The sequence below is a fragment of the Aspergillus multicolor genome (assembly GCF_047715735.1).
Source record: "Aspergillus multicolor strain CBS 133.54 unplaced genomic scaffold BDW74scaffold_30, whole genome shotgun sequence".
Classification (NCBI taxonomy): Eukaryota; Fungi; Ascomycota; class Eurotiomycetes; order Eurotiales; family Aspergillaceae; genus Aspergillus; species Aspergillus multicolor.
The window spans coordinates 298969-311269 of NW_027395981.1; the positions used below are offsets into that span (position 1 = coordinate 298969).

General features: G+C 50.8%; 5 protein-coding genes across 5 annotated transcripts; 2 read left to right on the forward strand and 3 right to left on the reverse strand.

The window, feature by feature from the left end:
• Positions 1 to 85: 85 nt before the first annotated feature.
• Positions 86 to 1490, forward strand: BDW74DRAFT_187712 (zinc-binding alcohol dehydrogenase family protein; the record flags this gene model as incomplete). Its single annotated transcript, XM_073731556.1, has 3 exons — positions 86 to 241; positions 353 to 1059; positions 1091 to 1490. The coding sequence occupies 3 exons, from the start codon at positions 86 to 88 to the stop codon at positions 1299 to 1301; spliced, it is 1074 nt and encodes a 357-aa protein (XP_073580241.1). The 3' UTR covers positions 1302 to 1490.
• A 303-nt stretch (positions 1491 to 1793) lies between these two features.
• Positions 1794 to 3268, forward strand: BDW74DRAFT_187714 (zinc-binding alcohol dehydrogenase family protein; the record flags this gene model as incomplete). Its single annotated transcript, XM_073731557.1, has 5 exons — positions 1794 to 1894; positions 1957 to 2024; positions 2092 to 2396; positions 2461 to 2657; positions 2741 to 3268. The coding sequence occupies 5 exons, from the start codon at positions 1794 to 1796 to the stop codon at positions 3126 to 3128; spliced, it is 1059 nt and encodes a 352-aa protein (XP_073580242.1). The 3' UTR covers positions 3129 to 3268.
• On the reverse strand, positions 3201 to 4313 carry BDW74DRAFT_160042 (GNAT family N-acetyltransferase). The gene has a single exon (XM_073725551.1). The coding sequence runs from the start codon at positions 3934 to 3936 to the stop codon at positions 3409 to 3411; it is 528 nt and encodes a 175-aa protein (XP_073580243.1). The 5' UTR covers positions 3937 to 4313; the 3' UTR covers positions 3201 to 3408.
• A 371-nt stretch (positions 4314 to 4684) lies between these two features.
• On the reverse strand, positions 4685 to 5398 carry BDW74DRAFT_170196 (uncharacterized protein; the record flags this gene model as incomplete). Its single annotated transcript, XM_073727126.1, has 1 exon — positions 4685 to 5398. The coding sequence occupies one exon, from the start codon at positions 5396 to 5398 to the stop codon at positions 4685 to 4687; it is 714 nt and encodes a 237-aa protein (XP_073580244.1).
• Positions 5399 to 5863: 465 nt separating this feature from the next.
• On the reverse strand, positions 5864 to 10107 carry BDW74DRAFT_170197 (ankyrin repeat domain-containing protein; the record flags this gene model as incomplete). Its single annotated transcript, XM_073727127.1, has 16 exons — positions 5864 to 6206; positions 6240 to 6433; positions 6584 to 6688; positions 6729 to 7076; positions 7107 to 7538; positions 7569 to 7877; positions 7989 to 7992; positions 8040 to 8377; positions 8426 to 8615; positions 8661 to 8746; positions 8804 to 9153; positions 9189 to 9232; positions 9428 to 9501; positions 9551 to 9671; positions 9753 to 9871; positions 9901 to 10107. The coding sequence occupies 16 exons, from the start codon at positions 10105 to 10107 to the stop codon at positions 5864 to 5866; spliced, it is 3264 nt and encodes a 1087-aa protein (XP_073580245.1).
• Positions 10108 to 12301: the final 2194 nt, after the last annotated feature.

Sequence of the window (12301 nt, forward strand, 5' to 3'; positions counted from 1 at the left end):
TCTTGTACTTTGTCTGGCCCCCTTATAATATTTGATCCCTTTTTATAGTCTCAATACAGCGAGACAAACAAGTGTTCCAAGCAAAATGGATAAGCAGCAAGCCTTGATTGTTCAAGAGGTCAGAAGGCCACTGGTCCTAGCGGCGCGACCTATTCCAGAGCCAAGAGGGAACCAAGTACTCGTGAAGATTATTGCGGCCGGAAGTATGATACATGCCCCGATCAAAGAAATATCTGTATCAGTAGGCTAACGGTCTACAGTCAATCCCCATGACCAAAAGGTATACCGAGTTACCTAGCTACTTCAACAACTCATTTTTTTCCATCATCAAAATGCTGATTCCTGCCAACAGGGCCGAGACCGAGGCCTCTTCATAGAGAAGTCCCTCCCGCACGGAATCCTCGCAAACGACATCGCCGGCATCGTCTCGAAAACAGGACCAGATGTTACACGGTTTTCGGTCGGAAATCGCATCGTCGGCCAGTCAAACGTCCTCACCGGTGGACCCGACCAAGCAGGCCTGCAGCAATTCTGCATCCTCGACGCAGAGTATGCTGCTCGCATCCCGGGACATATGAGCTTCGACGAGGCCACAACGATCCCCGTCAATGCGATAGCAAGCTTCGTCGCCCTATTTAGTGAGTCGGGACTGCATTTGACACCAAGGTTTCTGGGTCATGAATCAGACTACAGCAATGGAGCGATTGTGATCATCGGAGGCGGCTCCAACAGTGGAAAATTCGCCATCCAGTTCGCGCGTCTCGCTGGATTCGGGAAGATCGTTGTAACAGCCAGACTCCGAGATGATAATGGACAGTCTCTGCGTGAGCTGGGCGCGACGCATGTCATAGATCGGGAGGCTGCAGATGTAGAAGAGCAGATCCGGGCGCTTGTGGGCGATGAACTGGTGTATGCGTTTGACGCGGTCAATGGCCCTAACGCGGATGGTATCAGCCACCAGCTAGCTCTCTCGCTTCTATCGAGCACGAAAAAGGGGTCGTTGGCGACGTTGGTGAGGGGGGAGGCGGATCCTGCGATCGCGGCTACGAAGGCCGCTGGGTTTAAAGAAGAACCAGGTTCTTGGGGTTAGTGACCGGCATCCAGAGCTTGCTGCAAGATTCTGGAGAGAGCTGCCGGGATGGATTGAAAATGGTCAGTTCAAGCCGCTGGAGTTTGAGGTTATTGAGGGGCTTGATGTGGTGAAGGTTAATGATCTGTTGGATGGTTATCGGGATGGTAGAGCGGTGGCTAAGACTCAGGTACATCCTGATCATGGAGGCTACATTTCAGAGGCCAGGTAACCCTGTAGATTAGTTAGTGCAGTCCATTGTCACAACGTGCTGAGTTTTGAAGAAATTCATCCAAAACAAATCCGGAGTGTGCAGGGGTGACGTCATTTACACGCATCCATTAAAGCACCAGTTCCATGAGTAAAGTGTTAATAACAGACTATGTAGTATCCTCTACTAGTAGATTCAAACAGCCTGAAGTAGCATTTGATGAAACTAAAGGGTTACACTCCTTCGTACAATGATGAATGGTAGTCGGATATAGGACCTCGGCATTGAGGTGATGTCAGAGATTCGAAATAGCGCATCAAGTAATCATATATTATTTGCAGTAACCAACCAAACACCGGAAACCTCGGTTCTGAATTTGGATTACCTAGCCTAGGTACGTTGTTCTTGCGGTCATCTATAAGAAGTCTTAAAGCTCCTTGGATATCAGGTCGAGACACACTACAACTAATTATAAAGATATCACGAATACCGAAGATCATAAAAATGGCTACCATGAAAGCAATCGGAGTCGCCAAGTACGGTTCCATCAACAACTTCGAACCCCGAGATGTCCCACGACCAAGCAGTCCTACAGGGCATGATATTCTTGTAAAGTAAGTAGCATCCAAAATCCTATTCAGTCTCGGGACCAAATGGCCTGATACGATGCAACTAGGATCAAGGCAATGACAGTAAACCCTATCGACACAAAAGTGCGCAACGGAACATACGATGACGCCCCAGGTACTCACCCCTTATCAAATCCCCAACCCTTCTGCTTCTACTTACACATACTGGCGGGGAAAAAAAGACTACTACAATCACGTCCCCAAAGACTTCCACATAATCGGCTTCGACGGCTCTGGAACGATCATTGAGACCGGACCTGAATGCACATCGTTCAAGCCCGGCGACGAGATTTTCTTCGTGGGATCTACCACCCGCCAGGGGAGTGCGGCGGAGTATGTCCTTGTTGATGAACGTGGGTGTGCAAAGAAGCCGGCATCGCTTGATTACCTGGAGGCTGCGAGTATCGGGTTGACGTTCGGGACGGCGTATCAGTCGCTTTTTGAGCGGTTGGAGATTAAGCAGAAGGAAAATGTTGGGGTTTTGGTTGTACGGCACCCGTTATTCCTTATGCCAATGGCATGTCGGTCATTGCTCACATTATCCCCCCTAGATCAACGGAGGAGGCGGAGTTGGAAGCGCCGCTATTCAGCTTGCAAGGAATGTTCTGCAACTCCCGGTCGTGATCGCAACTGCATCTCGGCCTGAAACGATAGAGTCATGCAAGCGGATGGGTGCCACCCACGTCGTGAATCACAGGGAGGACCTCGAGGCCCAGATCAAAGCCTTGAATCTAGATGTTCCGATTAAGTACGTCCTCGCCCTCCTTCCCCTCGTCTTCTCGTCCATATACCTAGGTATCCACTATACAAAATCTAACTATTACATTGCAGGTACGCCTACATCGTAGCCCGAACCGAACAATACATTGACGCCCTCGGCAAAATCCTCGCCCCCTTCGGCAAGGTCTGCTCAATCGTGCAAGCGAAATTCGACTTCTACGGGTCCGACTTCATGTCCAAGTCCCTGACTTTCTCGTGGGACTGGCTTGGTTCATCCGCGTACCACCGCACGAATCTGGAGAACTTCCACCGGATCTTTGAGACACTCTCTGCTCTTGTCGATGAGGGGAAGATCAGACCGAATCTTACCAAGCGCCACAGGTTGGATCTTAAGGGGTTGAAGGAGGCGCATCAGCTTATTGAGTCTGGGAAGACGGTGGGAAAACTCGCGTTGGGGGTTGATGAGGGTGGTGACGGTGCTCCTTTTACTGGATGTTAAATGCGGTTGTTACAGAGCGCCTTGCAGGGCATCTTATGTATATGAATTGTCTTTTGGACCTGGGTAAAATACGAGATATAGAACTAGCTGGCTCACTTCACTTTCCGCTCTACCTAGGTATTGGATATAATACCATAGTATCTTCAGCGGTCGGAGTGCAGGGTCTACTTCTTACTCACAGGGTCGAGTCGGTTCAATGTTTACTGGACATATGCATCAATTGGATGTTGGCAGAGCCTACCCAAACGCCCCAGCGCGTGGCCTAATGTCCGGCCACCGTTTAAAGACTAGTAGTTACTGTCTTTGTAAACGTCTCCCTCGTATATACTAATCCAAACCCAACCCTTACCGCATTCCTCGCACTCCCACTCCCAGGCCTCGCCGTAACAACCGCAGTTCCACATCCCTCGCTCTTCGCAACATCTAGTCTCGCCCTTAAAAGCGCGCTCTGCACGCCCCGCCCCTGATATGCGGGGAGCGTACTATCCAAGTACAGCTCAGCGACACGACCGAAAGGCGTGGAAAAAAATGCCAATGCCGCGGTACCAGCTACTTCTCCGTCAATTCTTGCGATATAAAGCCTTGTATCCGGGCGACGGGTTGCAGCCTGTGCGAGGACTTTAAGGAGGATTGGGGATCGGCCGGAGGCTAGGAAGCCAGATACGGCGGAGGTGATGAAGAGGTCTTTTTTCTGGGTATCGTCGGCGGGGATACGGGTTATTTCGATGTCGATGTTTTTCGCGCTTTCATACTCTGCCTGTGCGTTCTCCATCTTCCACTCGGCCAGGTCGAGAGCGTGCACGGCCATATATTCCCAGGCGACCTTGTACCTCTCTGCAGGAGGAGTTCCCGTGCACTCGGGTGAGCCAGTGGACAGAGATTAATATATACGGGACACTCAATTCTCCTGAAAGCGTCTTCGATGGTTTCGATGTCCTGTTCTGAGACGGGTTCACCCATGCCCCAGCCAGCGACTTGGTTTAGTTTCCAGACGAACTCGGGCTTTGTGGTTGCTACTATGCCGGCACCCAGTCTCTGGACAGTGAAGGTGTTATCTGGGAAGCTGGGTAGTTTCTTGATCGTTTGAATTTGTGTGCTGATAAAGGTTGCTTCGGCGGCTTCGACGAGGCGCGCGGTGGTCGCTGGGTCGTTGAACATGGTGGGAAATTTGGACGTTTTGGGAGGAAACAATGGATGCCAGTACCGGAAGAACTGTCTATCGTGACAGTGCGAGGGTCTTTATACCCAAGCATAAATTGGACGCCGGTGTGGACTTGATTCAAAGCCTAGGGTGAGATTGCTATGACTCATCCGGTCAGTACATCATTCTATCAGCCTCAGCCTTACGGTATCTTGCTTTCTCGCCTAGCTTTAGTTGGTGATGGTGGTGAGATGTCGATATCTGAGTGTTACGATTATTCTATCATTGTATTCTATTGCCTGATACGCCCCATGCCATATGGTATACCACAAGCAAGCCTGAGTTAGATATATACAAATTGGAGGTGTGCCGAATTGCTCAAGACAACCCTACCGACCCATGTATAAGCCCTTTCTCAAATCAAAACCGTCTCATTCCCCAATCCCCCCGTACAATTCACCAAAACCGTCATAGACGGGAACTCCCCACCGGGCAAAAAAGCCTTGCTGCTATAATTATACGTCGGGCTAAGCATCATGATCTGGCCCACCGTGGTCCCAAACTCATCCGCCAGATCCTTGTACACGCCCCATGTAAACTGATACGGTTGGATCACGCACTGACTGGGCTCACAGAGCGGGACTTTGATGAATTGGCCGGGCGCAAGCTCATCGTTTGGACCGGCGGCACTATCGCCGAATGCAAGGGCTGTCATAGACTCCGTTGTGATGTTTAGTCGTCGCGCGACGATATCGTAAGTGTCACCGTTGACAGTGTAGTAGTTCCGCGGGCCACCGTTGATGCAGGTTCGTGTTCTGGTTGTGTTGGGCAGAAGACAGGTCTCGTTGTCTGGGGAGCAGGTTTCGGGTGGGATGAGAATTGTTTGGCCGACGTTGGGGACGATTGTTACGTCCGCCATGAGGTTTTGACGGCCAATGTTGCAGACGCCGCGGTTGGTTGCCTTTGCGACGTCGAAGACGGTTGTATTGGGTGCCGTTATGGGGTAGAGGTAGGTTGTGGTGTTGAGGGTGCTGGGGTCGCAGGTCGAGGACGACGCCGTTGCTGGAAGAACGAACGTGAAGAGCACTGCCGTAAGAGCGAAGACGGGCTTCATCTTCAGAGCAGCCATCTTGGTGAGTCTTCGCAATGCGTATGTGTGGATTCTAAACACTTTGAATCTTGTTGAGGTGACATTTCGAGATTAAATACTTATAGGGAAGGCCCTTGGTCTTCAGGGGTTCATTGGAGTCTTGTCTTTCGCGCAAGCCGGCTTACCCATCCATAAAACCAACTTCATCCCGTCACGAATGAGAGTTCTGCAATATTTAACTCGATTATCCTGCATACGAAGCTCCTCGTACTCGCCCCGCCGACCCACTGACATGGCCGCATCGCAGTCCAAGCTCTCGCAAACTGGCCCTACTTTCGGTACAAGCAACGCCGATCAAACCCACAGATGAAGGCTCCATGAACATGAAACGGATATCAAGCAGTGGTCGCTCAGCTCGTCCCTGGTTGTCTCTGACCATGAATCATTTGCTTCGCAATTCTGCGTGTACGTTCTTGATTCCATGTGCGCGATCTCGTCTGTGAGTCAGGGGCTTACTGCCGCATTCTCCACTAGCCGTTGTAGCAACCGATCGATCCTATTTTTCTGTCCAAGACGCCGAGGCATGTGGGCGAATATAAGCCGGCTTATCCATGGCCAGCTGCGCAAGGTCCAGCGGCGTTCTAGCACCTTCATCCATGGACACAAGTGACGGCAAAGCTCCCCAATCCAGAAGGGCTTCGAGCGTCTCCCAGTTACCGCTGTCCGCTGCCCAGTGCAGAGGCGTCCGGCAGATTTGGTTCTCAAGGTTTCTATTGTGTCTAGTGAAGCGGCGTAGTATATTGGAAGACTGCCGTTGAGGAGTTTCGGTTTCAGGTCCACCCCGGGTCTTTGCAGAAGTAGTTGAAGCCCTCCAGGTGACGCACAAGCTGCCGCATAATGCAGAGCGGTGAAGCCTTCTTCGTCCTGTGCGTTTAGATCTGCTCCCGCGGTAAGGAGTGACTGGAGGATATTAGTATTTCCTTTCTCTGCTGCTAGCAGGAGCGGAAGCGTCGACTTTGGTCTTTTAAGTATTTTTGCCCCTTTGTTCGGGTTAGCCCCTCGACGTAGTAATGACTAAACCATGCCAGTGCTCTGGTTCCAGATGGCGAATAGAAGAGGCGTGCTGGTTGTGGGTAATGAGGCGGTCCAAATCTCATGTCGCATGTACAAATGCTGCAGTATAGCACTTAGGGGCTGGATATAACTAGGATATTCGCTGTAGACAGGGTCAACTTCTGCCCCACGCGATATCAGTAGCTCCATGACCGGCCCATTATTGGCAAAGGCAGCAATGAGAAGAGGTGGAAGATGTTCCGGTAAACCATTTAACTCACTTTTGTAGCCCATTTTCCAGCAAGTACTGCACTACTGGAGCTGAGCTGCCCCTCGCGGCGGCTGCTAACAGGCTCAAGCCTTCTAACGGTTCTTTATTGATATCTGCTCCAATATTTATCAACAAGCTGAACGAGCGGTCATCACCCTTGTAGGCTGCCATCTGCAAGCATGGGTACGGATTAGCCCCATTCCGCAGCAGGAGTTCGATCAGGTCTCGTCTTCCGCTCGTGACTACATACAAAAGAGGGTGATTGGTGTGTGTATCTGCCCCTACATTAATCAGAATCCAAGCCATGTCCGAGTTTTGCAAAAATATTATAATTTCAAGGGGTGTCTTGTCTTCTACGTGCAGATTAGGATCTGCTCCTCTTAATAAAGGCTCCTGGGCAGAGGCCAAGTGTCCATTACGTACGGCTGATTCCAGGGTTGTTTCACGGCGGTAATAGAGCAACCTGCGTGAATTAGGGCTTGCTCCTTGATTAAGGTACCTCCGTACTTCGTCCTTGTCTCCGCTTTGAGGAAACCATGCTAGTGCTTCCTCCTTCGGGAGACCAGCCCCGGCAATTCCGTGAGCAAGTAGCTCGCGAAGAATGTGCCCATGGCCATGCTCTACCACTGTTTTGAAGGAGGATACCAGTCTGCGTAAATAATTCCCCGTGGTAGGATCGAACTTCAGCAATTCCAACATGATCTCTAGGCGGTTGTTCTTCACCGCAGCATCTAATGCGTTTTTGGTGATCGCTTTTGATACGAAGAAATCGCGAGCGCCGCGACTAAGCAGCACCTTGCACATGGACAAATGCCCGTTGACGACGGCGAGCCACAATGGATCCGATGATCGATCCTCGCGATTTCAATAGTTCCTGAGTTCAACTTCAACAGAGGCTCCTGCGTTAAGCAGCTCAACGGCCACATCTACATGGCCCGCCGCTGCTGCCGCACAAAGTGCTGTCAACCGGGCTCCGCCTTCTGCATAGACATCAGCGTTCAACTGGAGTAGTATTCGTATAATCTCCAGGTGGCTGTTTCGCGCCGCAGCTTGTAGTGGGCAGTGATTAAGACCGCCAGACAAGCTTGGATACACCCCTTGGTCTAAAAGCGCCTTGACAATATATGTGGACCCATAATATGCAGCATAATACAGCGGGGTGAGTTGATATGTGTTATCAATTCCCTCCCCCATCTAAAGCTTGTCAACATTAGCCACTTTGCTCCAGGGTGCAAAGTAGGGTCCGTTGTCATTGAAGAGATCCGCAAGGGGTGACTGCATTCGGGTTCCCAACTGTCGTTGAACAATGCTTTGTGTCGGTGCCAGAAGTGTCCTGCATAGCTCGCCAATGGATACAGAGCTCCAGGACTCTCTGATGCAGAGCGAGCAGCATGTTGAAAATAAACCAGTGTCGCCTTGCTAAGGGAGTGCGACAGGCTCTGTTCCGTAGCAAAACCCGGAAATTTGTCTCGTACTACAGCGGAAAGAAGGAAGACGCGGACAGTGAAATGTGCAAGCTTCACATGTACCTCTGCGCTGCCACTTCTGTTTCTTGCGCAGTATGTTAAAACAAGACTAGAGAAACCATGAATAAATCCCTCCAGGTCAAACAGCTCTAAACTCTTATTATAATAGGGAACATGAACTCCATCTGTTTTCATCGCCGCAGCGCTTAAGATCTTATTAAGGTTTAACTAAATCATATAAGCACAGCAGGCCCTCCCAAAGAAAGCGCTACTTACCGGACGAAAAACAAAAATCGCCCATTGCAGGAGGCTCCTGACTGATACCAAGTTGTTCACTTCGATGCTAGCAAGGATCATGCGGTAGTACTCCTCCAGAGACTTTGGTAGATCGCTGAGGACTTTACGCGCCGCCTGGGATGTTGCACACCGTTGCAGTGTCTGCAATTGGCAAGCCAACCACCGGAATCTGTAGACAATCAGCAGCGGCCGCGCCACCATGAATATAACATACAACCCATGAACTTGAGTCAAAAGGGAGCTCTCAACTGTTTGCTTCAGGGAGGTTGGCCACCTCGCAAACCTGGGGTGTTGCGTCAACTAATACTGTAAAGCTGTTCTGATATCGAGGCTAGTTAGCTCATCATCCATGGTGACCGCGGTCATCTTGGGGCTTTCTAGCAATGTCCGTAGCCGTTCGTGGCTCCTACTAAAAGCGGCCAGGTGTACCCCTTTGACTGAGTCAATCAGTTTCATGGCGAATTGTATGATGGTCAGTTGTCCACTCATTGAGAGATCCTCGCATACGTCCAACCCATCGAAGACCACAAAGTTATCTGGAAACTGCTTCATGATCTGCAGCAGGATCTGTTCCCATTTCTCGTGATTTCCTATCCTTGAGCACGGCTTCCGTAAGAGTTGTAAGAGCTTGGATGGAGTCCGAGCTCCTTGGTTTATCAGCTGACTGACTAGAATTTTTAATATATGCAAGTTGTCCAGTGCACTTACTGCCAACCATTGATGTAAAAGTAATAAAGACTACTTGTTTTACTGGCTACGCAGCTGGGTTTAAGGTCTTTGATTATTCTTTAACTAATAACCGGCAAGTCAGCCATGTTATTGGCACGGTAGCTGGTTAATATACCACAGAAATGTCTTCCCACACCCCGCTACGACGGTCAGCAAAAAATCAGCATATTATTAATCTTTGTACCGTTTCCATTCACCCACAGTAGCCGGCCAGCTTTGCTTTTAAATTCTGAGTATTAAGGCATGCTTAACAGCCAGTCTCCTGTCCCTGGGGCAAGCTTCTGGAGTAACTGTTTTTGTTTGTCTGCCTGGCTCGGCCAGCCTTGCTAGTTAAGTAAATTTTGGATGAGATCATCTATTATCATCAGCAAAGACCTCATCCGCTTCATCACTATTACCTCTATGAAACTCATTGCTATGAACAACCAAGGCTGACACCGTCCTCTCGACATTGGGCAATGATCGAGTATGTCCAAGTATCTCGACCATATTTTGGCTAGTGTGTGTCAGCGGAAACAAGAAAGGTTGGTACCGAGGGACAATTCACGCATTGTCGGCCGCCAGGGCCAGCTATAACGTGCTTTTGATACTCGCAATTGCTCGAAGCTTTCTGTCTGCTTCTGCACTCTTGAGCGGCCACAATAGATAATCCCTAAATCTGGATGCCTTGCCGAGCTTCAAGCATGTCTTCAGATCCTGCAGCTCGGCTAGGAACCAATGCAGACTTGGCAAGCATTGATTGCAATCAGCGAGGGCAGAGAAGCGCCTTTGTCGGCCTCGGTAACCTTAATTAACTGCTGCGCAGTCCTTCCGATGCTAGACACCTCGCCCTGAATTCTCGAAATGTCTTGTGGTGCATCGCGAACTCCGGCGCGGTAGTCGTAACACACCGACACAAGCTTGCTGCACACTAGGCCGATCGGTTCAGCCATCGCGACATGCGTAGACAGTATTCGGAGAAGAATGAAAGGGGTTTGTCACTGCGAGAAAGGAAAGTGGGATAGCTTGCCAGGCACCTGCGAGGGGAGGGGCGAGGCTGCAGTTGTCAGACAAAGCCACAATGCCAGGTCACCTCATCAAACAATAAATGTTGACTTCCTCCTTACCGACAGATAAGAGGATTTCCTCAAACGCCAAATAGCCGGTTCCCATTCCCAAGGGAAAACGATGTTTTCAAAGGAGTTGTGATGGAAGAAGGACTACGATGCAGGTGACGGTGACGTTGTCGGTGTTTTCGGTTGTTCCTTCCGCACAGTTGTCAGCTTCCTTAGAAGGAACCTACTGGAATACAGGACGGGTATGATTCACTCTAGAAGTAATTAACAAGAGCTACACCTGGACTGGGCTGTGGGCTACCTATAATTTCCGCTAGATTTATTGCCGTCAAAGTCTGTCTACAACACACCCATCCATACCAGTGTCGATTGCATTATCAACACAGCCTGCCGAGTATATTGTTGAGTATGTTGAACCCTGTGCCCGATTTGACTTCACATCCTAGATCGTCCATCGTCCATCCTCCGCGGTTCTAAGCCAGAACATACCACCAACTATCAACCCCAACCCCTCCAGTGTTCCATCCCATCCTCTCAAAACACCCAGTTTGGCAAAAACCGACGGAACCTGGCGAGAGCCCCAGGGCCCAAGCCAGGGACCGCCCTGCCGCCAAGGGGATGGTCGGCGCACATGCGGACGTCGGACAGCATCACGCCCTCGGGCAACTCTGCTGGGTCGATTCTCATCACGCCCAGGGCGCCGCACTCTGCTTCGGCGGCGGCGACCTCGTCGGGAGTTGCGTCTGGGCGGAGGGCGGCGAAGGCGGTGGTTGCAGAGAGGCCGAGGAGTAGGAGGTAGGAGAAGGGTTTCATGTTGAAGGTGAAGTTGGATCAGGCGATGGTCTTGTAATGGTCTTACAGAGTGGTGCAGTTGACCTAGAGAGAATAAGAATGTGTTGGGGAGAGAAAGAGGGTTGGTGTGGAGAGAAAGATGCGAGGAAAGGAACTCAGTATCTTTGAGGCTCAGGCGGAATTTACTGGAGGAGGACTTGGTAAGGGTCAAGGGTCTCAGCGCTTACGCTGCCCAGGTGGGGGCCGCCTCCTTCTTATACATCCAAACAGCCAACGTGGTCGCAAGTGGCCCCGGGCAGCCTGATTGGTCGATGCCCTCGTCTGCTGCCTGGTCACAGGCAACCCTGATGGACAAAGGGTCAAGGGATTTATACGACCATTGGGCCGCTCGGATCTGATTGGAATAGAGTGGCCACTAGCAAGAGGCATAGCAGGACTGGCTCCATCGACGTAACGTCAGGACTACGAGGACAATTTCATTCTCGCAAACTGATCGTCGGACCGGCCCGACTTTGGGGTGGAGAGACAACCCTTTTTCTCCAAGAGTGTCTCAGATAGAAAGGCCAAGCGGAGCCGTCGAGGCGAGGCTCGTGGTCCACTTCCTCTTTCAAAGGTGCCGCAGTCGTCGATCACTATAGGTAATGATGCAGGACTTCCTCCGTTCTCTTCTGTGACCAATGGTACGGTAGACTCCCGGGCCAAGGCATCCAAGTGTCACGCACTCAGGGAAGCTCCACTCAAGAAGACTCTTGCCTGTTGTGAACAAGCGCAAAACATGACGCTAATGCTCCCGTGTCTTAGATCAATGGGGCTGAGTTGTTAGATATCGAAACGAGAGAACCAATAGACGGCCTGGTCGGGACATTGATCGGTTGGCGGTGACCATGATTGTTGACGGAAAGTCTGCCGACATGGCCACGCCGAAGTCTGCCCGATTGGATATTGCCGAGATAGTGGTCCGTAGCATACTCCATAGCGCAGGGACCAGGGTAGATAGAGAGCCGCTCTGAGACACTAATCACATACCCCAAGGCGAAGGGATACTCTGACTGAGCACAGAAGCTCTAGGAGAGGCAATCAACCTTGCCCTATGAATTGTATAAAGTGTGTCGGCGTATAAAGCCTTGGAAGAGCAGTGTGCCTCTAAAAACCTAGTTTTGTATCCATGGCTCGAGACAAGGCGAAAGACCACGGCAGAATCAACACGCAGCGCCCCCAGGCTATCCGTTTACGACAATATGTATGCGGACATTTTCTAGCTGCATCGCCCCAGTTCCAC

Bases quoted from the DNA above. Each gene is read 5' to 3' on its own strand.
- BDW74DRAFT_160042 (XM_073725551.1), bottom strand. From the start codon at position 3,936: ATGGCCGTGCACGCTCTCGACCTGGCCGAGTGGAAGATGGAGAACGCA.